The 27,742-nt window shown below is 30.8% G+C and overlaps 1 protein-coding gene across 1 annotated transcript; it reads right to left on the bottom strand.

The window, feature by feature from the left end:
* Positions 1-69: 69 nt before the first annotated feature.
* LOC146528156 (uncharacterized) lies at positions 70-27,702 on the bottom strand. The gene is made up of 33 exons (XM_085204591.1): positions 27,310-27,702; positions 22,314-22,420; positions 21,623-21,760; positions 21,230-21,315; positions 20,811-20,911; positions 19,876-19,992; positions 19,535-19,681; positions 19,090-19,241; positions 18,584-18,709; positions 18,155-18,282; positions 17,680-17,846; positions 17,289-17,453; positions 13,525-13,602; positions 13,217-13,268; positions 12,601-12,728; positions 10,690-10,759; positions 10,298-10,394; positions 9,781-9,903; positions 8,851-9,239; positions 8,443-8,526; positions 7,990-8,159; positions 7,423-7,565; positions 7,099-7,212; positions 6,099-6,201; positions 5,530-5,641; positions 4,990-5,172; positions 4,592-4,712; positions 4,053-4,175; positions 3,453-3,569; positions 3,070-3,202; positions 2,658-2,783; positions 2,131-2,209; positions 70-1,578 (listed from the first exon to the last, which is right to left on the bottom strand). Exons 1-33 carry the CDS (start codon positions 27,552-27,554, stop codon positions 1,405-1,407), a joined length of 4,398 nt encoding a protein of 1,465 aa, XP_085060717.1. The 5' UTR covers positions 27,555-27,702; the 3' UTR covers positions 70-1,404.
* Between the last annotated feature and the right edge of the window lie 40 nt (positions 27,703-27,742).

Here is a 27,742-nt window from a genome sequence, read left to right as displayed (position 1 = left end):
CTTCATATATTCAGTTACTTAATATCTATAATTCAAGGTCATAAAATGTGACAATAAAAATATAATATAAGCTTTTTGTATAAGCACCTTTATTACAATTACAATTTACAAAGAGATCATTTGAATGTAAACAATTAATATATGATATATATTTTCTATTGTCAACTAAATAGGAGCTCATAAATATTAAAAAAAATTGTGATAAAATAAAAAAAAATCAACTAAAACTACATAAAAATAAAAGATGATTCTTCACAAATCTGTATTAACTAAAACTAAAAAAGAAGAAAACCTTTATTATGACTTCACTCATTCGGTCAATCATTCGATCGGTCCTGGGGTGAGTCATATGGTATGGTCATATGGTAGCATCAGAAAGCAATGCAACTGTTACGGATTCGATTTCATTCCAGGGAATGATACGAAAATACAGAGTTTTGACACAGAACATCAGTCTATCAGAGAGTTTATATATATATATTTTATCAATAATTTATTCAATTAATCAATCTACATTATTTTTCTTTCTAACATAAAATGTATTTTAATGAAAACACAAGTGCTAAACTTTAAAATTTAATTACACTTTACTTGTTACTATAATAATATATTGTTTAAAAATTAAAGGAGAATAAATTAATCAATAAAATTTGTGTAAATTCTAGAACTTATGTTATATTTTGTGACTTTTTAGTTTCATTGAATGGTTTTTAATTATTTTAGTCTTATATATCAAGTTGTATTGCAAAATATTTTTATAGTCCCGTAACAAACCCCTTTTTTATAATTTTCTTTGGTTTTTTTAACTTTAATTAACTTTACTTTTTTTATAAAGAACCAATACAAATCAACATTGACATCTATATAAACTTGTGTTATTAAAGTAATACTGTATGCAATTTAATTAATAATAATGATTATTTCACATAACCAAAATATTTGTGACTGACAAACATATCTTATAAATCTCGTATGACCTATACCTATACACAAACGAAAAGGAACCATAGCAATAATGATCAATGAATGGGTTTATACAAATAAACATCGCACCTAACAATGAATATGACATATAGGGCTGCATATTTTTTCTTCATCCTATTTCTTACAAGAAAATAACTTAGTAACACAATTGTCATGGATGCCTATCAACACAAGTTTTTATTATATTAACAGTGCATTATACAATAATATAATTCTAAGTAATATTTTCTCTCTTTTTAGGTAATTAAAATAATATAATAATTAAAAAGTAAAAATATAATTATATTTCATAATTAATAAATTCAATTGCTATCTATATTATATATAATTATCATAATAATAGTTTTTAAATATCACAATCACACCAATCTATCATTCCATCATCACACTCTTATCACTATCACATCAAAGCTACTATGACTAAAACACGGCAATGCGGTCACGCGGCACGCTGGAGAGGCTGTCGTCGAGGGAGAGGTAGACGAGCAGAGAGCAGCACATGGCGGCCGCGGAGAGCGCGTGCCAGAGGTCGTGGCCGTCGTACAGCTGGAGCGTACACGCCTTGTTTAGACGACGGGACTGGGCTGGTGACTCCTGCAGTTACATTTTTAATGTGAACTTGTTGATATTTTTTTGTATTTGTATTGTAATTAAATAAAAGAAATATGGAGATTGTGTCAGTATTACTATTATTATTGTGGTTGCAGTACGTACGTTGTTTCAACAATACGCCGATAATATGACGTCACTGTCACGGCAACATCATTATTAGAACACAACAATTGTTATTAAAATCCTACTCAAGGAATAAATCTATAGGCGAAGAGTGCGTGCACACGCTTTATTAAGTAAGACGATTTTAGTGATTTACAATTTTTAAAGACTTTTTTTTTCTTCTTTTTACCAACGGTTTTGGATTCAAGTTTTTCAGGCATGACAGTCAGACAGACACAACGTCAATAATTTTCGCAAATTTATAATCAATTTTTAATTAAACGAACAATAATATGAATGACGATATAATACAACAAGAAAGAATAATAAGAACAATAATACGAATATGAATGAATGAAGACTAAAACGACGATGTATAATGCTTTTTCCATAAAATATGTAAAAAAAAATTCAACGATGTATAAAACTTACCGCCCAATTAGTGTTGTAATCTAAGTAGAAATATCCCGCGGTGAACCAAATACTATATGTCAGGAATATAAACACCCAACTGTGGAAAGAGAGAGGTATTGTCAAACACAACACAGATAATAATATTTTTGTGTTTTTTTTACAGCTTCAGTCTGTACTGCAAACAAATGGGCAGTGAGAACTAAGTGTTATTACTTTATGAGTTTTTGTACGCCACAGATTTTGATCGTCCATGCTTTTCTGGTTCTTGTGTTCTTGTTAAATAAGTTATGGCTTTTGTGAAGTGAACATTAATGTACCTATCAGTAAAGTAGACTAAATAGCTTGTGTTCATGAGGGCCAAGTGTTAAAACACTCCGTATTCCGTTCGAAATCAAGACATTGCGTGTCGAATGGTGGCTGGAACTCAACACCACGCTTTGTCAAGTTTCATAACATAATATGTAGACTATGTGACAGCACAGAGAAACTTCAAACTTCAGCTTCATAAAAAACAATTGGCCACTAAAAATAAAAAAAACACTTACCAGTACCATCTTATGCTCTCTCTGTGCAACAACTTCATTGCAATATAAAACAAAGTATAGAGAAACAGATTGCTCATTAGTATCATTAGGAGATGAGACGCAAAGTCTTTGCTGTGTTGTGATACGCTGGAACACATTAAAATGGAATCAGAAAAAAAAGTTTATATAACGGAGTAAAATAATATTACAAAATACAAAATACGATGAACATTATTAAAGTGTTATTCCACACTAAGGATAAAAAACCAACTCATCAATATTATAAAATATTCAAACTTTTTTAAAGTATAAAGAAAGTGAAAATAATTAATTTTAACGAGCCAAGACGGCCTCTAAGTAAATAATGTTAATGTTAGATTCAAGCAACTACATACAAGCGTACATAAATAATAGTAAAGACTTCAATTCTCACCCATAGCCAGCGATGGCCCAATTAGCCAAGTTGGCGATGACCAGCAACACGCACCGGCCGCAGTGCGTGGGCGTGACCGCCGCCAGAGGACGCCGTACCAGCTCGCGCGCCGCGCGGTACACAACGCCGCCGTCTGCGCACCAGTTATTATTTATTTATATTAGTATATCTATATATATATGTAAGATGAAGCTAAGAATACTTTATACTATTAATTGTGACGATAGAAAGGTAATTCTTGAAATAAAAAACTTTTTTAACAATTAAATTATTAAGTTGAAATATTACAAATTTTATAAACTAATAATTTAACTTATTGACCAATAATTAAACCTTTTAATTAATAATTGAAATAATTATAGATTAATAATAAAAACGCTTACCCCATCTAAATCTTCCCAAATAATATATTTGGAAAGTTAGAACGAGACACGTAAAAAGATGGAGGATCGTAAACGCTATCCAGAAATAGAAATTAGCGTTTAGAACTCCGACGAGACCTAAAATATAAAGGAAAAAAAAAACGTTTTAAGTCAAAATTTATTTTTGCTTCTCATTTTAATACACGACGTTTTAACGAGGTTATATATTTTATTAATTATATTTAAAATGATAACAGAAATCGAATTTAAATAGAGCCATCGTAGCTCGCAAACCAAGGTCTTGAGGTCCACCATTTCAAAGAACCGAAGAGGTTACCTTTGCCTACCATGCTATATGGTGGCTATGACGTTATTAACATAATTTTATAAATAATATTTAATGTCTTTGATTGTTTTTGGTCCTTCGGACCTTCTTAAGATTCATAAATTTCGAACACAAAATATATGCAAAAATTTTGTATTACTTTAATTTAACTTTTCTTACTCATTAATCTAAGTCATGCATAAAAATAATAACTATACAATAGCATATTATAATTTATTATTATGATAATCAATCAAATAAATATGACCATAAAAAATTTATCTCTCTGTACTTACCTACAAAAATAATAAATGCTAAAACGCCAAAAGTAGCGTGCGCCCTCGCATTTATATCGGGATGGCGGGATTGATATATTTTAACCATACATAATACTGATGTTACATACATAAATGATGTGTCTGGAAAGAAAAATAAGGGAAAAATTATAAAAAAATATCTTAAAAAAATTAAGGAAGTTACTTAAAAAACAAAATACCAAGCGAATTGAAGTGAAAAAAGATGTGTGACAATAAAGTTATTTATGTATTATTGTTTAATTGACCAGAGGTCTTGACTTTATGCAAAATATATTAAAAATAGTAAGTATTAATATTTGCTATTTTATTTTGCTTTTGTGTGGCAGTGGAACAGCGTCTATTCTCTGCAGCGATTGTATACCACGATGATCCTAGATTCAATTTTCATTTCGGAGGTTTTCCGCCTACATTGCTATATGCATCCCGCATAAACCGTGCAGATAAAAATAATTCTAATATATTTTAAAATTTCTACACTTAAAACTCTTTTTTTCTCTATTTCTTAAATAAATACGTACCAAATTGAAAATTCATACTGTTAGGGCACACATGGTAAGCAGCGGATAATAACCCCTCACTCACTAGGGAAATCCCCATTGCGTATAATAAGCCAAAATGTTGAGGGATTCCCAGTTCTTTCTGAAATTCATTAAATTTATTATGTAACGTTACAAAAAAGCATGTCACAGATAAACAAATAAATGACCAATAAACAAATAAACAACTAAATGTATATTACAAATAAATCAATTTCAAATAATTAAAATCAATGATTTAATAAACCAATTATTGACTCAAGTAATGTATTAATGAATGAATCAAGTAATGATTAATTTAATGAGTGAAATAATGAATGAAATAATGAGTGAAAAATGATTGCTATTAATGAATAAATAAACTAAATATATCCACTAACCTGAGCTGGACTCTTCAACTTATGCTGTCTGTGTCGTCTCCACACTTGCATTAGAAACAAAAATCCCAACAAAACGTAACCAATATTCGAATAAACGTGGTTAAAATCCGACAACGCCAGTAGAGGATGAGCGCAGAGGAAGTTGAAATAGCAGAGATCTTGGTTGCCCGATTGGTTCAGGAGCTGGGAAAATGGACAAATCTATAGATAATGCGCCAATTTAAAGTAACCAGTAAGAGCTAGAGAACAAGAGACCTCAATAACATCAGAATAGAATAGTTTAATTGGGAGTTCAAATTTCGTATGATTATATCCTATATTTAAATAAACATAGTTAAAATCCCGGAGAGGAAGGGCACAGAGGATGTTAATATAGCTAAGGCCCTTGTTTGAACACAATCCAATTTTCAATACTGTATGATGCTACTTTACAATACACAATCATGTGTGATCATGCAAACACCCATGCACGCAAGCACACTCTTTCCTTATTGTTTCCTAGCAACACTAAAGGAATATAAAATATATTTAATAACTTACCCTCTGATAAGTAACAACCAGCTGTATAACGGGCAGAGTGTAGAACACGGCTACGGTGAGGACGTTCCACAGATACATCTTAGATCTCGCCGAGAGGACACGCGGACGACATCTATATTGAAAATAAAAACAATTAATTAATGTAAAAAGGATATATTTTTTTAAGGATTAATTTTTTTTATATATTATATAAAAAAATCATATGCATATCATAATAAAACTATGAGCATATATGTATTAATGCTTGACCTCATGCTTTTTTACGTGATCTTCCTACAGTATCTTTGATACTATGTTTTCGAAGGTCAACCGAGGTCTCCTCCTACCTCTCTTACCACCCACTTTTTCATCATAAATCTTTTATGCCATCGCATCACTCATTCGTTCAACGTGCCCAAATCTGCTGAGCACGTTCTTCATTCTCACCGTGACATCCTCGCTAGAACATGCCATTCTGTGCATCTCTTCATTGTGGATTCGATCAGCTAAGCTGACTCCGCATATGCTACGAAGAAATCGCATTAATTGGGCTATAGGAATATAGAAAACTAATATTTTTAAATACAAACCTCGCTAAAGTAGCTACACACAATTTCCCTCCATTGAACGAAAGATCTCTTTCAATTTCTTCTTCTGGTGAACCTTCAGAATCTGTGTCAGATTGTGATGTAGCTAAAAAAAGAAATATATATAGAAATATATAGTTCATTAGAAAACGTACAAAACATAAAAATGTGAAGCCGGATATAAACCCTTGCCTCTTGGTCACCGTCCGCGCGCTCTGACCACTAAGACATACTTAGACGAAATTCTAAATAAGTTGTGGCACAGGGGCACAAGCTTGCGACTATAAACGCGACATGGTGTGGGTTCAATTCCCACTCGAGGAAATGAAATATTTAATATTTTTTTCTTTTTTTAAGTTTTAGTAGTGTAGCTTTTACGCAAATTATATAAAAGTGTTAAATAAAGTCCGTCAGTCATAATATTCTTCAAGGATTATTCTCCATTCTCATAAATAATTAATTCTATAATCATTAAGACAAAAAAATCCTTATTCATTGTACCTATTCTACCAACATAAAATTTACTATAAAACTAGTTGGCGTTATGTTAGGTTTTTAGTCGAGTTAGCGAGAAGTTTAGCCACTAAAATACTCGATGCTCCCTAAAAATCGTTTACACTCTGCCCGAGGACGTTATACAAGTCTATAATGCTATAATTTAATAAAATAATTTAAAAAATCAAATCAGCTTCACGCTGTATCCCGTACACATCAGGGTAGGCAGAGGAAACATCGTTGAAAGTTTCCCGTTTTCCGCCGAATTCTGGAAGCATTGAATGTTAAACAACGCAACGGTTCGATTCCCACTTGATCAAATTAATTAATTTCATTCCATGCTTTGATAAGATGACAAAACACAGCGTCGAGTTAAGCCACCCAACAAACGACGAAAATTGATAGACGATCGATAACGATACATAGAGAACAGAGTGTCTGAACACAACACCCTCTGCCTACCCTGTTACATGCGGGATACAGCATAAAATTACTAATACATACTTACCACCATTAAAATTCCCTTGGGAGCTCCCACTACCGTTTATCACTCTCCGCCGACATATTGTGGGTATTTGGGAATTGTCATTGTCGTGGGGTGTTTCGGGTGATATGAGATTTACTGGAAGTATAATGGAAATATAGGTATATTTGTTGGTAAATAGCTAAAAAAAATATAATCATAATTTATTTTTCTTTAACTCATAATGATACTATACAAAAATATTATAAAATAATTATTATTATGCAATTATTTTTAGGTACAATTTATCTATAAAATATTTTCATCATCCAAATTTAATAAGACAAAAAAAATCATACCACTACTAACCTTCACTCTCATTCAACCCGCCTCGCCTCCACTGAACTATGATGACCAAAAGAAACACTAAATAGAATGACATGAAGAAACCGAGCAAGGCGGCGGCCGCTATTATGTATTCGCGATACGATATCGTTTGTATTACTTTGAAACTGAAAATAATAGAAAAAATACATCAGTTGATACATAATAATTATTTATTTGATATTATATATTTAAGAATTATTAACATGTGGTGAAAACGTGGCGAACGGAGTGCCTTAACACTAGGTTCCCATTAGGTGAGGGATGCAGCGTGAGGCTGTTTTTTTTATTATAATGCTTAGTTCAACCATAGCCGTGTAGAATTAATTTATTACATTTTTGAATCCAAGGTCTTGGCTAGTCTCATCAATCACTAAAAATAAAATGGGTAGAGTGGGATAACCCGGCCTACATTTAAAATAACCAAAAAAAAAAAACATTTAAATTTATATCAATTTCACAAAAATAAAATGAGTGACAAGAGAAGACCGGGATATCTTGACACTAGGTTCCCTCTACCTGCCAAAAAAAAGAAAGACATCAAATTCTCACCTAAATTTCTTCACTCTGCCGTCAGCTTCGACGCTAACACTGTGACTCTCTTCCCAGCCGAAGTATTGTGCCATTTTAGGTAATGTCCCGTTATTTATGTTCCCTGTGCACATCTCATCAGATGTTTTCACTATGAACACTATGTAAAAACCTAGTGGGAACGTGTCTTGCTGGAAAAAAATATATAAAATAAAAACTTATTTTACGCTTTAACGTAAGATGAAGATTCTTAACACCATTTTTTTAAATCAATCAGTTGAAACATTACTAACTTATAAAAGAAGAGAGTGAAAAATGTATTAAAAATATACATATACTGTGTCACGTAACACACAACACACAACGACAACGACACAACCTGTCGCGTTTTTGACCCTGCGCTACCCTGAGTTATACGCTATAAGAAATTATTATTGTGAAACCTCAGTTGCAAAATTTGATATCGAAACTCACCGTCAAAGTAATGCCTCCACTTCTAGTCATGGTCAAATAATAACCATCATATAGAATATCTCTCTCATTATCGAATACTGGACACTGGAATCAAATTTAAAATCAGAAAATTTGAACGAAGCACGCTTTGAACCTGTACTTCTTGAATACATCCAAGCTCAATACGGTCTTATCAAAACATGTACGTCAAAATTTTTACGTTTTTACAATTAATTACATTTTATTGTTCTGTATATTGATAATTCTAAAATGACAGATTGACATGTTGTTTACCCACATAGCCGGGTCGTCAGACAACCATTGTCGTTTTGCTCATATTTCTTAACTAAACTCACACAGAATTATATATATAGAGTAAACGAAAAGATATATTTTATTAAAGATATAGATTAAACGAAAAATATTTACCGAAAAGTTTTGTATAGATATCACAGCACAAATATCATCATCAGATTCTATCATTACTATAACACTTTTGGGTTTCGACAACCATCCATAGTTAATTTCCAAATTACTTTTCAAAAAGTATCTTTCTAATTTTTTTTCTTCCACAGAATCCAATTTTTTATTGCAAATATACTTTTTTTTTATATTTTGCTCTTCCAAATTGATTATTTTATTGGGATTTTGATCGAATGGATAGAAATAATATTTAGGTTGGCTTGGAGTGACTGTTATATTTGTGTAAGAATTTAGTTTTACATAAAAATCTTGAACAGTCTCTACAACTATTGTAACTTTTATTGGTTCGGGGGAAGATGAGGTTAAATGGACTATTGGAGTATTTAGGGATATATCTGTAACAAATATAAAAAAAATATAAATAAAATATTTCCGTACATTTTAAAGTATTATAAGCACTTGAAAATAATTTTCTGATCCCATTATTTACGTTTAATTTTATATTTTAAAAATAAATAAAACATGTCTGCGTATCATCAAAATATATATTGTACTTCGAATAAAAACAAACAAAAAAATGTGTTGGCAATAGTTTTTAATTTTTTGCCGTGAAGCATTAAAAATAAAATAAATATATAACTGAAAAAATATATAATATATAAAAAAGTTTATTACGCATTAAAGGACCACAGTAGACCCTTATCCACTTTTCATTTACTATGAATGCATGAACAAAAGAAAACAAACAAAATATTAGAAATTACAAATGTTACAATAATTATGAAATATACATATAAATATTTATATTATAATAATATGACGTGATAAATAATTAAGATATATCAGCTCAATTCGAAACTCTGCATAAAATTTTGTTACAAATTACCCTACAAGCGTATAACGGAACACTAGTCACAATAGCACATAAAATCTTACCGCAAGTGTCTTCATCCTCTGCAAATATATTATTGTGTGGACATAATGTTCTTGATATATTTGTGAATTGTTCTAACGCGTCCGGAGTTTGTACTAGCATTGGGAGTTGCCATGAGAATACACCTAAAATATGAGGAAACATTATCAACTTAAAATGGAATATATCTATAAACTAAAATATAAATTGTTTGGGTAATAATTCCTGATGAGCAACGTCTAAAGAAACTTGAAGGTAGAGGGATTTGAAGCTCTTGTTTATCATATAAGTGCTCTAACCACGTATGGCTTAGATGTTCTCATTAAGAAATTCTTATATATTTGTTTCTAAAAATATATTTTTCTTTCATTTTGAATATAATACACATGGATAATATTCAAAATGTTAAAAAAAACGATTTAACATTGGATCCATTACCCTACTTACAATGTTCAAATAATATAGTTAACGTGTAAAATTCAAAAATAGATAATAATATACAAGTACTGTGTTGTAATAAATAATATTATATTAGTTTACCTTTCTGCTGTCTCGCCGTTATAAACAGTGGGTAGGTGCGATTCGCGAAATCACTTGCAACCGTTACCCTCGCTGGGGTATTATATCCTTGTAAATCCTAAAAATAAAATATAAAAGAAAATACTTCACACGCCTATATAGCACGGTAGGCAGAATCTTTCCACTTTCCGCGGAATTCCTGAGACATTGCATATTAAGTACCGAGCGAGGCAAAGGAAAATATTAAATATTTCATTACCCCAAGTGGGAGTCTAACTCCCAACATGTTTACAGTTACGTTTACAATCGCAGATTTGTGTATATATATATATATATATATATATATATATATATAAAGGTAATTATTAATGATATGACCACTGCTATATTTATAATTGAAAATCTAAACTCACCCCTGCAAACTCCATAATATACTCTGATGTTTTACTAACTTCCACAATGTATGGCACATTGTATTTATAACTGAAATGTAATCAAAATATAAACTTTGTACAAAATATCAATATACATCAAATATTATATTAAATATTAAAAAAATATAATTATAAAGTACAGTCCGCAAGGTCTAAGCAGAGCTTTGTTTTTTGTTGTGTAACATCATTTGCTTGGCCTAACCTGGTTTATACCGCTTTTAGCGGTGTAGGTTGGTTACCTACAACTCTTGTACTCAAACACTTGACTTCTCCATTTTCCGTCGAATTCAGGAGGCATTCCGTGTTGAGTGGAGGAACTAAAAGCAGTGCTATGGCTCAACATCAGAATGAAGAATTAAAAATATGAAATATTACATTTCCTAGAGTGGGAATGGAACCAATAACCTGTCGCGTTTACGATTGTGCATCTGCGCTACGATTTGTAAGTGACCAAGCAGTAAAAAAAGAAAACAAAAATTGTAGACACAGCACTGTTCTAGGTAATATAGCAGAAAGATTCCTTATTAACATAAACATCACACCAGATGAAATTGAAAGTTCTGTGTTGCAATGTCTGGTGTAGAAGAAATTATATTTTTTTTAAGTGATAAATAAAAGCTGAATAATAGCAATATAATAAAAGTACTGTAATACATAAAAAATGTCAATACTCTATATTTATATTTGCTGCTTTGCTTCAACAATTTAGTGATAAGAAAAAGTTATATTTATTTATTATTAGTTCCTGTAATTAAAAAGAGTTATTGATATAAACATATATTTTAAAAGCCATTGTAGATCGCTGGAACAGTTTATGATTGTTAATGGGATTGTTGTGGTCTCAATCAGACTTGTGGGAAAGAATTATGTCCATTTTAGTTCCACCAGACATGCAATATTCAGGCTAAATGGATTTAATAGTGTTTTTTTAATTGGTTCTCTGTCTAACTCGGTATATGGGGGATACAGTACAAAGCTAAAAACTATTTTTTTATGCTCCAAATTTGATACATTTTTGTGGACGGCACAACATCTGACTGTAAAGTACTACTGTTGTGGATTTGATTCCTAATCAGGGGAATAATGTATTTTGGTTTCCTCTCTCTAGTGACAAGACAAACATTGTGCTGAGTTCTACCAACTAGGGTAGGTGGAGAGTCAAAACGCAGCAGTCAGTCTTTTGACAATGAAATGGTGCATTAGGAACGAAGTTCTATCTATCTGCCAAGATATACGCAGAATAGAATAAGAAGTTAATATAATATATATTTATATTAGACATTGTATTGTGTGACCAACATCTATACCATACTTTATGAATCATAATATTGGAAAAACACAATAAGATAATACACAAGTTATCTTTATTGAATAATATTCTAAGTTGTTACATGGAAACCTTGATAAAAAAATCAGATAAGACACTGGAAAAATTAAAATAAGGAATACAACGGGATTTTTATATTGAAAAAAATATTGGATTAAAAATTATAAATTCTAAACTGTATTTAAAAAGCTTTTCCAGTTTAAGAGATTTATAAATATATGTACACTATGTTTAAATGTTTTTATATAATTTTTGATTCTTATTCCAATATATATAAAGCAACATTATAAATACTGTATCCCTACATAAATATAAGCAATAAATAAAGTACAGTTAGAAGATTAATTTAATGTTGTTATACTGATTTTTTTTTAAACATTTTTGTTTAAATGAAATTTAAGAAAAATATCTAAATAATTAATCTAAGAAAATATCTCAATAACTATTTATAAATCCATAATAAAATGTTTTACATAATAAATAAAAATATATTAAGTAGATTTATATAAATATAGCAGTATTTAATTAAACAAATATATATAAAATATTACAAAGTTACTTACGTGTTATTATAATGAAATATTATTTCATCACTCATTTTACAAAAACAGTATTGAAGGCACAAAATTAAGCATAATTTTACTAACAAAAATCTTTCCATTATGTAAATTATAAAATAATCAACATTTAACTATTTTCTTTTCTTGTTTACTTTATTTAATTAGTTTCTATTGTTTATAATCAAATAAATACAAAATAAACTCTACTGTTCCAGAGACAATGCAATGAGATTGACATTTGTGACAGTTGTCTGTTTTGACTTTTAAATAACGACTCGAGTAAGATTTGGCAAGTCTATTAGTTCAGTTCTAGTTAGAAGTTAGTTAGAATCGATTTTAGTTTAAAAGGAATTTGCCGAAAATGTACTTTGAGCACGGTAATATGCTTAAACATTTAAAAGAAATTGTTTGAAGTTTTTTAACACTTTAAAAATCGATTAATCGATTAATGAAAAATGTTTATGTAAGTGACGAGTTGATGGAACCGATTCTAATTTAGTAGAGATTTACTAAAAAACATTTTTAAAGTTTTATTCCACAATTAGGAAATCTAAATGAGGAAATAATGGAAATAAGTGTAGAATAGTCTAATTAAATTTATTTTGAATGTTGACTTGACCTGAGAACGAGTATGAGGTACAAGGGAACGAGTAGGAACGGGAAACTTAGATCTATTAATATTTTTAATGTTTTTCAATATATTTGTACTGCATTAACATTATAATGGTTTAAGAATAATGATAATATAAATATTAATAAAATCTTGTAAAAAATTGTCTTATTCACAATTCATCACATATATTATAATTGGAATATTTCTAAATGAATTAAGTGAAGAAGATTTATTACTTTTAAATTCACAATCAATAATAGCACTGATGGAGTCCACCGAGCGGGCGCGAGAGTCCAGCGCTAATGTCGACTCACCCCGCCGCGAGGTCGCCGCCGAGGTCTAGTGGTACTGAAATCCCATAGACCATCGTTGATCGGTCAATCTTGTTACACCTGTATAGTGTTTTTGCCATCACCACATTAAATGAAACACACACTTTTAACTACTCTATAAAAGCCTGATACATTTAAAACAAGAGATTTTGCCTAAACAAAATAATTAATAAAATTATCGTTGTAAAATAAAACACTTTTGTTAAGAATGACGCCACACACGTCTCATTCACGAAATCGAATCGTAGGTATTAGCGGTGAAAGCAGTTTAGATTATTATAGAAAATAGGTAATTACCTAAAATTTCCCTTGGTCGTTTTGGTATGTTTTTTAAGAATGAAAGTTGCAGATCGGCATCGTTTAGTAGTATTTTTGTAATAAGTGTTTACGTTCTTGGTATCTATTCGTATCTGCGTCACACATAATTCAGTATGGATAAAAATCGTAAAATGAAAAAAATTCCCACGTCTGAACTGAGGAATCTTGATAAATTATTTTAGATAAAGTTTTGAAATATTTTATTCTATATGCTGCTTCCCTAAAAGGAGCGCAGACGATCCATCTTTTATTGATTAGACTTCTTAGTATATCAAAGCTTAATTCATAGCCTCGCAGAGTGAGCGGTTCAGAGCATTGTACGGGACTTACAACAGTATCAGCCCACTCGCCGTATAACAAATCACCTCTAGTCTGAGGCACCACGAGTACCTCTACATATTAGATTAACAGCCGTGTAGATAATTGCTTTTTTTGCTAGAGAATCGAAAAAAATTGTCATCTCATATTAGAATTTTAATTTTGGCATCATTATTACTATTTAGATATATTGCAAAACCTCTTCTATTGTACAAAAATGTTGATTACTTACTGATTTCAGTTTGTAAAATACAATGTACATTACCATTTTAGAAACTTCAAATTCTTAGAATAATTTAAAAAAACAACACAGATAATTACAACAAGCACATTTATTTATTACAATGCTAATATACATTCACAGCTACCCTCACCCTTTGGTCAAATCTAACAACCGAAGAATAAAAAAAAACAAATTTAATGAATTTACTTAAGCACTGTTCATTTACAAAATACAATATACATACAAAAATTGTTAATCAAAAAACCAATGGAAGAAGTAGGAACAAAGTTACAATTTTAGGTTAAAGAAAATATTAATATACATACTAACTATACAGAACGGACTTTCAAAGAAATTTTTTTTTATAACCTCACGCTGTATTTCGCCCACAACCTCGTGTTTATAGTACGGAAAGCTCAAATTAAAAATTCTTTGAAAATCAGCCATAATACAATAAAAAAAATACAATTATTAATATTATAGTAACAATTAACCAAAACAGATTTGACCTTAACATATACAGCCATTCATTTCAACATAGATAATTACTTATAGAGATATTATTTTTTTATAAAAAAAAGAGAAAGCATGAGATCTATCCATACGTCTAAGAGAACCCACCAAGTAGGTTATAAATATTTTTAGAAATTAAAATTAAACGACCTTATTGTTAGAATCAGTTTTTTAATCTGTTTACGAAACTTTTATGTTTAGTATGTGCGTTATTTTATTATAAAAAGAATATCAAAAAATATTATTAATGTAATTGAAAATTAGCTGTATTATTTTGTTTACAATAGAAAAAAATTAAAGGGCTTACTGAAACTTATATTTCAGAAAAAAAAAAAACAGTATTAAAAAACAATAAAGAAGGCACAATTAATTATTAATTAAACCTTAATAGTAATTAAATTATAATAAAAGGTTTTATCTTAGCATTTACAAAAATCAATTTACATGTAAAGCGGTGTCACAAGAAAATCCACTAAATACAATAAAAAAAAACAATTTTTTGATAATAAACCTATCTTTATAGAAAAGACCAAATTTAAAACACCTGTATCTTAAATTAATTTCTAATGGACATATTAGTATGAAAAATATTACTTTTTTACACCTTTACATTTAATTAATTAATAATTAACATAAATATTACATATAACTAATTAAATGGGTTACTATGACTTTAAATTCATATTCTAAATAAATTATACACTATTTTTATTTATTTATTATCTGTGGGTATACTTTTTTCTATTTAAAAAAATACTTATATATCCACAATATTACTTACACATAGCTTATTTATATAATTTTTTAAACAATATCACATTGTTGGGATAAATAAATGGAAGATTTATTAAAAAAAAATGTATTACGGTATTTAAAATCCAAGAAAAAAAACCTTAACCTACGACGGGATACAGATACAAATATAAAAAACAGATAAAAAAATATATTTTTTGTGCACAGATTAGATAAGTATGTCATTTAAAAATATCTTTTATCTGTATATTTTTGTACTCTATTTTTTAAATACCGCAATTTAGCTATTTAATAGTAATCATTTAAATAATATTTTGATACAGTAAATTCGTAGAAAGCACTTTTACATCACATTTATTAACATCGAAGGCACTTTTGTAATCATAATCATAAATATAGTCCTGTTGAGGTTAAAAAGGCTAAAAAAAAATACACATACTTTATGTTATATGGTAAAATAAAGTATAATAGTAATTATATTTAAACATGTGAAAATTCAATTAATTAATTTTCTTAGTGTTTATCTTTATTTATTTATTTATTTGTGAATAATATTTTATTTAATATTTTAAATTTAAATTTTTATTCAATTTCAGGGCCATTTTTTTAATATTTAGATAAAATATAAACGGATAAAGTATATTGTAAGTGTAATTAAATAAGTTAATAAAATAAATTTATATAACATATTATTTAGTGTATTTTATTTCAACCCAATTTTGAAGTAAAGGTGGCCAAATGTATAGCCTGAAGCGTCAATATCCATCTATAATAAAAAAATCTACAGACAAAAATAGCTTATAATTTTGTACCATAGATTTGTATGTGTCAAATCCAAGTTGAAAAAATTTGAAATTTATTTAAGCATCGATTCAACTTTTTAAATAATCGATTTTTTTCAATATATTGGTATGTTTTTTTATGTATCGAAAGAAAAGTTACATAAAACTGAAAACAGTAATTCAATATTAGAAAAAAGTTAATTTATATTCTATTTTTATGTAATCTGTTCAAAAATTATAGACTTTCAATATTTTGTTTGACAAATTAAAAAAAGTGTAATTAGTTTCTTTATATTGGAACATGGCGGCATGTTCATAATAATATTTTGTTTTATCACATAATATTATAATTGAGATGTTATGAGACATTATCTTATTATATTATATATAGTATAAGATATTATCGTATTATTAACAAAATAAGAAAACAAAATGTAAGATTGAAATGAAGTTTTTTGTAGAAATCATTAATAGATTATATAAATATGTTATCTTTAAAAAAATGTTATCTTTACTGTTTATAAGTGATACAACAATATACATTTAAACCAATGTTACAAAATATTGGATGATTTATAAATCCAAAAACTATTTATCAAATTTTCTATCAGAAACCAATATGGCGTCATTACACTAGTAGCATTCACAATATCCTCCTAACATCTCAATTCATATAAAATAACGACCCAATATGCCAAAATCATGAATTCGCCATATAGAAATATATAAAAAAGGGCACATATTTACATTTTTTCTGCCGGTCCGCATGTATTCTGATAAATGACGTGACTACTTTTGATACATAGACAGAAATATATATAAAAGAACTATATGTTTACATTTTTTTCCGTCTGTCGGTGCGTATTCTGATGGGGGACGTGACACTGTTCAATATATCCACTATGTTACTGTCGACGCGGGGTGTTTGCAATCTTTTAGCGGAGCGCGTTCTGAATTTGGCCGATTCTTGATTCACTAGAGTCGGTGTTAGAGATTTTATGCATCTGTAATAAAAAATATATTAAAGTATTTTATTTATTATTTAGGTAACAAACAGAATAGTTGAATCAAGAAAAACGGACATTATGTAAATAAATATCTATCTAGTAAAGCTCACCTAATGATAACTTATGTAGCGGTTTTAGTAGTTTTCTCGGTAACTAGCTAGCTATACAACTTAATAAGTCACTAAATAAGTAATTGACTAAATAACTAAGTATAAAAACCTACCTAGCTGCGACCTGCAGTTTTTTCGCCAACAATTCATTCTTCAACTTGGCCGCTGCTAATTCTCTTCTTAATTGAGCTTTACTTTTGTTACCGGATGGATGTAATAGAGGGTGTCGTCGCAGACTGTGGGCCGATGGTCGCTGGTTCGGATCCGGGTCGACCATTTTCTGGGGGAAAAATATATTTTTTGTGTTGTTTATAATAAAAAAGCTGTGCCATGAACTTTGTGACATAACTAATTTATTTATGAACTGATTAAGAAAAAACCAAAGCAAACTATATGTGAAGTAAAACTTATTAAAATACAATTATGAAAGCCTGACTGCCTACTTATCTGTGTGTTTGTGCATGTTTAGAAACGGCATAACCGATTTAAATGCAACTTTCACTATTGTATTTTGGCAAACAATTCTTAACATTAAATGTTAGTTTCATTTAAAATAACAATAAAATGTATATAAAAAGTATTAAATACCTTAAGCAATTGATTAAATTCCCTCGACAAGTTTGGTAAATCAGGTAGTTTGCCGTCCCTTATGTCATGCCACATCTGACCGTTTTTCGGTAAGGGACCGCCACCGCCCGCTTCGAATAATGTTAAACCTAAAATATAAGAAAAAAAAAGTAAATAAGGGTTTTTAGCTTCAAGGTGTACCCCGCACATAATAGGGTAGACAAAGGAGACCTAGTGTTAAGGGAACCTAGTGTTAAGACACTATTTTTCAGTGACGGTCCTGCAATTTGTCTTGTCACCTTCGGTTCGGTTTCGATTACTGTCAAACATTGTGTAACATTAACCGTACAGAAAATTAAAAATCATAAATAGATCTTCAAATTTGACATTACTAAAAAAAAAACTACAAAAAAAGAATATCAAAAGAAAAATCCAAAAACAAATCCATACCAAATGCAAACACATCAGCTTTGGTCAGGTGACTGAAGTCCTCCTGCAGCACCTCCTTAGGCAGGTACCTGCAGTCGCCCTCCTCGACAAGCGGTGACGATATGCATGTTACGTGGCCGAGGTCACCTGGGGGAAATAAAATTATAATAATAAATAATATATTTATATTCGTATAATATTGATTGATTGATTGAAACGCGACGTTTGTGGATTTAATAATAATGTTCATACATTTTCCACAAATATTTGTTTTGTGTGTGCATTTGTGTGAAAAAATAACTACACTAATGTAAAAAAAATAAAAAATATACTTTTAAGTCACTTGTATAAAAGCACCGAGGAAAGCAAAGTCAAATTCTTACTCACTCAATAATATAAAACTATACTTTTCACAACCCCAAAAAAAGAACAACTTTCATATTCAACCCAAAAAAAAAGAAAAGAAATATGACATCATGAATATAACAACTGCATTACCCAACCAAAGAAAATACCAAATGACCTACCAATCTTATATATATGTTGCACAGTGGCCGGCACGTCGTCGTCGTCGTCGTAGCCGTCGTCCGAGTCGGTGTGCGCGGGTTCGTCCCCGTGACATATGAATATGTTGCCGGGTTTCAGGTCCATGTGGACCAAGTGTTGCATGTGGATGTAGCTGTGTGGGAAATTAAGCGTATTACTTGCGTGTTGAGTGGCGAAATTCAACGCCACGCTTTGTGTCGACTAGAAATAATTAATTCCCCCGAGTGGGAATCAAGTCTGTAAACATATTGGTTGTAGGTTCGATGCATTTAACATGCAATATCTCTATTGACAGTGTGTGAACATTATCTTAACATTAGTTTCTCTCTGTCCCGCTTTATACGGGATACAGCGTGAAAAACTAAATAAATAAATTGTTTATTCAACAAATTTCATACAGAATTCCACTAGTGATTAAATACTCACGCAAGTCCATTAGCAACGTGAGACAAGAGCAATAATAATTCATTTTCCGGTAGGGGGCCATTTTCCAAAACCTGTTGTAGGGAACCACCGTCGCAGTATTCGTTTTGTATTATCATATGATCGTCTTCCGCCCACGCTGAGTAATATCTATGATTAAAAAAAGATACACATTTCATTAGATAAGTTTGCTAAAAACATATACAATCATCATCATCATCATAGCAACACATGACACGTCATCAAATCCCACTACTCAACTGATAACTGAACTGAAATAAAGTAAAACACACAGCACAAACGAGACTAAACTAAACACAAAAAAAGGGAACCCGGGAACCTACCTAACCAAGTGCGCGTGTTTCCCGAGCGCCGCGTGCGCGTACACCTCGTTGAGGGCGGCGCGCTCGGCCGCCGACCCCGCCACGGGGCGCAGGGACCGCTTTAACGCGTATACACACCTATAAATTATAAATATTGTAAAAAGAAATGTTTAAAATATGTTTGTGTTACTGATGGTTCGAAAGTACTGTATAACGAACTGTTGAACACTGTATAAAGAAAATTTAACAAAAATAAAATTCATAATCAGTTGTCCGTTATAACAATTTCAGTGCCATTTCGTAGCATCACTTCCAAACAAATAAGGGTAGTCATAGAAAAAAAACTAATTACAAATGAATGTCGTACGCTTCATGCTGTATCCCGTTTATAGCAGTCTAAGCAGAGAGAACCTGGTAACCTAGTGTTAAGATACTTCGCCCCCATTAAGATATTTCTTGTACCCATTTTTCGTTGAATTCTGGAGCCATTCATGGTGAGAGTTGAACTTAACGCTGCGATTTGCTACCAGAGCAGTGAATTAAAAATATTAAATATTTCATATTCTCAAGTAGGAATCGAACCCACAACCTGTCTCGTTTACAGTCGCATGCATGCTTGTGTCCCTGCACCACGACTAGTCTCTGCAAAATGTACTGCACAAAATACTACTCTTTTTAAGAATCACAAAGAAATTAAATAATAGAAGCCGTTGCCGTACAGAGGCGATTGTTAACGTGACGCTTTCGTGTACGATTCCCAATCGTGGGAGTGAATTATCTTCACTTTCCCGTTCTGGTAACAAATCAACACAGTGCTACCCAACCCTGCTATATACGGGAGACAGAGAGATGAAGCTAAGAAAATGTAACTACATGAAACAATTTTTATTTAGTTTTATACATACATATGTTTAATTCATATTTTTAAAATTAAAAACAATAATAAGACAACTCACCCGTCCAACCGATTCCTACATCTTGTCACTCGACCGAACTGACCTCTGCCTATAACGCCTAGCTCTAAAAATTCCACATTATATCTAGATATGTTGGATTCCTGGAAAAAAAAAAATAATTAATATTCTTTCTATAATATACTTTAAACATACCATATTATACTTAATTATTTAAAAAAAAACGCAAATTCAGGATAGCAGGATAGGCAACAACACAAGGGAGTGTGTTAACACTGTTCCAGTCTTAAAATGTCTGTCCTTCTTAACGTCTTAACAGTGTCTGTTCTTCACACACCATATCATTTTCCGTGTTAAAGAACGGAATGCAACGAAACTAAAACTGAAACTCAGTTTTTTTAAATTTTAATCATACAAATAACAAAATCGAATCCGCTACCATTGCGAAACAAAATACTTACTCGTAATCGTTTTGCTGGCTGTTCCGGTGTGGCGTCGGCTGTAGGTGTTTTAGATAGCGTACGCTTTTTCTTATTTAACGCTCGTCCTATGAAGAATAAAACATATTGTGATTAAAAAATCTACATTTATCTAAATGAATTAATTGACACGTAATGAGTAATAAATTCATACAAAATGCAGCAAAAGTGATGCACAAACGCTCGTATCTTCTGATTGTCTTGATTTAGAATGGACCAATACTAATTTTAGTTTGATACTTCCACATAATCTTGAAATAAATGGTCTTAACAGACAAACAGCCAAACAATAATGTTCCTATCATAGGAGCTTCATATTTTTTCTTTTTCAGTACTGAACCCTAAAAACAACTAATAAGACAAAAAGACCCGTACCATCAGGTGTAAAAGGATTGATATTCGCCAAAGGTTTTTTTAGCCTGGAATCGTCCAGATCCTCTGGAAGCAGACTTCCTAGCGCTGAATCCTCATCAGATGGTGGATGGAGGTGATGGCTTGAGCCTGATGGCATGCCTGGGAAAGAAATAAAAGAGCTTCGTTAAAAAAAATATTTACAAAACATACACGACAAGAGGTAGACGCGGCGTTGGGTTCCGCCAATCAACACGATTGATATTAAAATTAGACGAAAACAAACGAAAAGTGGACACCGGGACACACAAGCGACGGGAACGGGACGTCTGGTCATTTTACTTATACCACTAAATGATAATTACTACCACTCACAACAAACTATTCAATAAAAAATATTTAGATTTCATTTTAAAAACAGTCTACACTGAGTAATATTATCTCACTATACTCTAGGTTTAAAAACAAAAGGTTCAAAAAATATCCAATTCTAATCCAATCCAAAATATACTAATATTATAAAAAAAGCTTTTAATATGAATGAATGTATGTTTCACTTTAACGCAAAAACTACTGAACGGATCTAGACGAAACTTAACAGTAATATATTTCATATATCAGAATCACACAGGTTACATTTATATTAATTTATAAATATTTTTGGCTATAATATAACTAGTTTAAGCGGGCGAAGCCGCGGACGGGAAAAACTTACCAGTCGGCGCACTAAGTTTAGTAGGAAACAATCTCGATCTAATCGCATGAGATGGCGTTGAGCACTTCTCAAGTAGCGTCTTAGGTGTGTGTGGACTGTCGAATAATCTGCGAAAAGTAATAAAAATAATTATTATAGAGAATTGACTGGAAGCGAGACAGTTGTGGGTTCGATTCTCACTCAGAGGAAATATTTTCATATATCCTATCAGTGGCTAAATGTGGCACTGGGTTCCACAGTCTGTGTGTACATGTGTATGAAAGAGTGGAAAGTTAATATCCTGGCGAACCGTCATTAAATTCGTTCTGCTTATATCGCAAAATATCTTTAAAGAGTAGTAAACTAAAAAAAATACATTTGAATAACCACCTTTACACAAAACACCTTTAGCTAGGGAAGTGAAAAAAAAAACACAATATGTCACCTTAAACCATAAAATTACACAGACTATACAAAATATAATAATAATAATACCTATAGAAGAAAAAAAAATGTAATATTCTTAAGACGCTATTGTCAGTGTCCCCTCACTTGCACGCACACTTGCAAAACACTTGCAAGCGTATACAAAATACAAACCCACACATATAAACACACCTGCAGTACAAAAATACACTACATTTTATAGAAATAATATGATATCTTAAACATTTTAACGGATTTTTGGCTTTTACTATTTTTTTTAGTATCTCATTTTACTGTATTCCATATATAGCAGGGCATATATATAGAGACCTAGTGTCCACATAATCCTTTCTTAAATATTCTTAGAAACAGTATTAAACCTGAATGTAGCAGGATTCGAACCCGCGCCTATTGGAAGCCGTCCAACCAACCAGGTTTAAAATTTTCTTTTCTTTATTGTGGCGTAGCACTTGCACAAAAACGTTAAAAACACTCAACCCTCCACATACCATTTATTCGAGACATAGTGCATATTGAGTGGCGGAACACAACACCGCACTTTGTCGCACAGCAAAGGAGTAATCAAGATTAAAATCATTTCCCCGACTAGAAATCGAACCCCATATATTTCGATTACAGTCATACACAGATCCACTGCACCATTTCATATTCCACATTCATATAAAATAACACCAATAACCAAATATAAAAGGCAAGAAGTCTTAAGAAATTCACTCGAACTTCTTTTCATTTGAAACATCAGACAATATAATAATGGAATATATGAAAATGAACTTGAATAAAGAGAAATAAGGTCCATTTTTGTATAATCAATACATTTTTGGGGTTATGTTACGTAATAAAAATTCTCATGGTAATAATCGCGAACTTACCTACTATAAATAGATTATATTTATTTTGTATTCCAAACGTCGATTTGAATGTTATATATAATATTTTTAATAACAAGATAGGTTATTCAATCGTGTGACCATAAATGAGATGGCCGTAGGTTCGCTTCTCATTCGGGGGAATGAAATATTTTAATTTTCCCGCTCTGGTACACAAAGCGCGACGTTGAGTTTCGCCACTCTGTACGCAATGAAGTCCCGGAAGTTGGAATTAAAGTTTAAAACTTGTGACAAAATATCAGTTACAAAATACCGAAACAGTCACCTGCAAGGCCTGCAACTGCGTTTCTTAGGTGTTGTATTAAATAGTTATTTCTGACAGAACCATATCTTGATCATTTTAAATCAAAATAAATTTAAAATTACATTAACCATAAACCAATTACGAGGTACTTTAGGATGCTCATTTAAGAATGTATATTTGGACTGAAGCGCTCATTTATACACCACTCTCAAGTCTGAGATCAATCTAGAGATGACGTTTTCATTCATAAATTACAATCTATGAATGGAAACGGTATCTTAAGTCGATCTCAGAATTGAGAGCGGTTTATAAATATGTGCCTAAGAAAGCTAAGTATTTTCTACTTCATCCCACCTTACCCCATGTAGCAGGGTAGGCATGGGAACCTAATGTTAAGACATTTCGTTCCTCACGCACCAATTTTCGTGACATTGCGTATTGAGTGGCGGAACTAAATGTCGCGCCTTATCTTAACAAAACGAAGAAAATAACTTAACTATTATGTATTAACAAATATTTCAAACAGAACTACGATTCAAATGTGTTCACGTTTTATTGTGCCATATGTAAAAAGAAAGTTAGAAAGCGACTTAAAATAGAATGATTTGTGCTTTCTGTGATAAGATTTTTACTTTAAGCATAAATTAAAAACTATTTTTATGAATCAATTATCAGATTTCTTTGTGCCGGTCGTTGCGCCACGAGGGCCTCCAAATATAAGTTAATGAAAAAAAATTACACACACATTACGTAAAAAACGGTCACGTCTATTAAAAACACAAAAATACAAACACAATAGACAACATTTAAAAAAATCATAAGCTTCCATAATAAAAAAAGGAAACACTAAAACCTTAGGCACAACGCGCATATTCCTTTGACAGATTTACACTTTTTCTCGAATGTCAAGGTGCGCTTTTTTTTTAAATGCGTAGGAGTTTTTGCGGGCGTCAGCTGTTCGATCATAATACATACATATGTTTTGTTATTTCACCTTCTAACTGTTCTTTAACTGATTTCAACCGAAAATTTTGCTCGAAAACGTGTTTTTAAACGTAAACAAAGGGATATTGCAAAATTTTTGTTAATATTCTTTAGCGTTGATGCTGATTCCCACTTACAGGAGAGTGAAGAAGGCAGAGGGTACCTAGTCCTAAGACACTTCATTTTCTACCTTCCGTCTAATTTTAGAGACATGTATTGTGTGCTGAGCGGCGAAACTCGTAACTTTAGTCCTGATTGACTGTGGTGCCTGGGGCTCAGAACAGACCCCGGGTTTTGCAACACATATCACAAATGTAGGCTTAACAGCCTCTTTAAAATATGGTACAATGCTGACTCCACTGTCCAAGCTCTCAATAACCTTTCTTAAGCTGGCTTTCTAGTAATATATATATATATATATTACTAGATATATAAATATATATATATATATATATATATATATATATATATATATATATATATATATATATATATAATACTGTCAGTTTAGATGTATATGTATCTGTAAGTGTAGATATAATATGATGTAAAAAATTTAACAAAAAGTACTACATAAATGTAACTCGTAACAATTCAAGATCACTAACATCTTGATATTAAAAAAAAATATGATAAAAACATTCAATAAAGTAATTAATTTTATGTAATCTATAGATGCAAGCAAGGGCAATGTTACATGAAGGAATTTTATCTTTTAACCAATTTCAAAGTTAAAGTTCAATAGTTCACTTAATTTTATAATACAGTTTGACTATTATCTAACGTTATATTTATTTTAGCTACACAATGAACACATGCTCCTGTATCCCACTCTGTTTCTCATTAAGTGCCCCACTTTCTACCACACTTTTGAGGAATTGCATATTGAGTGGCAGAACTCAGCTCCAAAAAGAAATTCTAATATTATATATTCAATATTTTATTATTTTTTATTGGAGGTGCGGAGAAGCCAAATGTAGAAAATTGGAATGTCTTAACCCTCAATGTGAGATGAAGCAAAAAGCTAAAAATCTCACATTCTCACTTTCTTCTCATATATGTATAGAATAACTATTTATATATTCAATATTTTTAATGTTATTCCACCCATTCACACTTTTAAAAAATTTGAAAACACTTAATAAATAACATTGTTGCCCAATAATAATTTAGTTTGTTGGGAAGTGTATGAGAATGTGTTGATGAATATTTTATTATATGAATATTTTGCTTAGTAGTCAGAGAGCAGACTTAAATTATGTTGCATATTCAACATAATTAGAAATTCTTTAGAATGTATATTGTAACAATATATTCTACTTGTAACTTTTTTGAATCACAAATAATTTAAAGCATTAGGCTAATTTGTCATTGACATATGGTTTTTCATAGTACTTAGTGTTAAGACACTATGTTCTCCACTAGCTGCCCAAATTTGAGACATTACCTATTGAGTGACAGAGCTCACCATTCAATGAAACCATTTATTCATTCTTATAATTCTATAATTTTAAGACTAGCATCACATAATAAAATATTGTTTTTCCCTAAAATTCTGCATATTCATTTAGTTTGACCTACTTAAATAGTTTTCAAAACAGGTTTTTCAAGTCAACAATACATTTGAAGACATGTTAAAATCATGTTAAGACATGTTTAAGAAAAAGTCGAATTTTTGACACACTTGTATTAGCTAGAGCTGTGTTTAATGAGTGAGAATAAGCAGTGTTGCGTTTCACTATATCGAAACTAAACTCTTTATTGGGGCTATCCAGTCAAAATATTGAGATTGTAGATCCACACTACATCCCGCAGATAGTAGGATAGACACCGGGAATCTAGTGTTTACTAGTTTGATTGATTGATTGTAGTGCACTTTATTTTAGTTATTATATCAATAAGGAATGGAGAAAGGAGTACAAGATATAGAAGCAGATGTATGGATGGCTAAGTTAATTAAACCTTTATGAAATTAAATATTATTCATAGAAATTAAAATAGCAGACAATATATTAAAATAGCATTTTACATTATTCAATTTGGACAACACATTAATTTTATTAAATAGTTTGATATATAAAATTTAATGTTTTTAAGTAACTTTCTAAAATCAGTAGAGAACCTCATAGAATAAGTAATGCTGATATGCTTCAATAAGAAATGTAACTATATCATAGATGAAATATTGAGTGTTTATTGTTTGAGAAATTATGTTAATGTTTTGCTACAGGTGTACTATGCACTTTTATAAATCAATGCAGTTTATGCATCAATAATTATAAGAGGCTCCATTCATGCATCTTACATATATGAATGAAAAAAAAAAACAACAAACAATAACAAATACAAAAATCCAACTATAACAATTTAAAATCTAAAGCATTTAAGCCAATCAATAACACATAACGTGGTATTAATGCCCTCATTTATACATAGCTAGAATTTCACTTACTTGAGAGCCCTAACTCTTTTGTATGGAGGGCTAAGCGAGGTCGGTGGTGTAGAAGCATCACGAAGACACTCATCGTCGCCATAAGTGCTAAAATCTAGCTTCCTAGGCACGATCAAGGTTGGTATAGCACTTAGATGATCAGAAAATATATTATACGAGTCTGACATTTCGCTTGATGTCTCCACTGACAATTCGGTTGAATCGTGAGATTTGAAGCCGTTCTTCATCCTGTACCACTCACTCATGTTTGTTTTATTTAAATACCACTTTGATTAGTTCAAATAATGTAAATTATAAATAAATGTTTTTTGCAAGTTGAGCACTAATCACTTGGCCAATGTCACGTTGTATAGACACATAAAAGAGGCTGTACGGTGAAAAAGAAATAATATTACACTATAGTACAATGCATGTTAAAAACATATACGATAAA

Source organism: Heliconius melpomene, chromosome 20 (genome assembly GCF_056956725.1).
Source record: "Heliconius melpomene rosina isolate 202511_hmr_F chromosome 20, ASM5695672v1, whole genome shotgun sequence".
Lineage (NCBI taxonomy): Eukaryota > Metazoa > Arthropoda > Insecta > Lepidoptera > Nymphalidae > Heliconius > Heliconius melpomene.
This window is presented reverse-complemented; position numbering and strand designations above follow the sequence as displayed.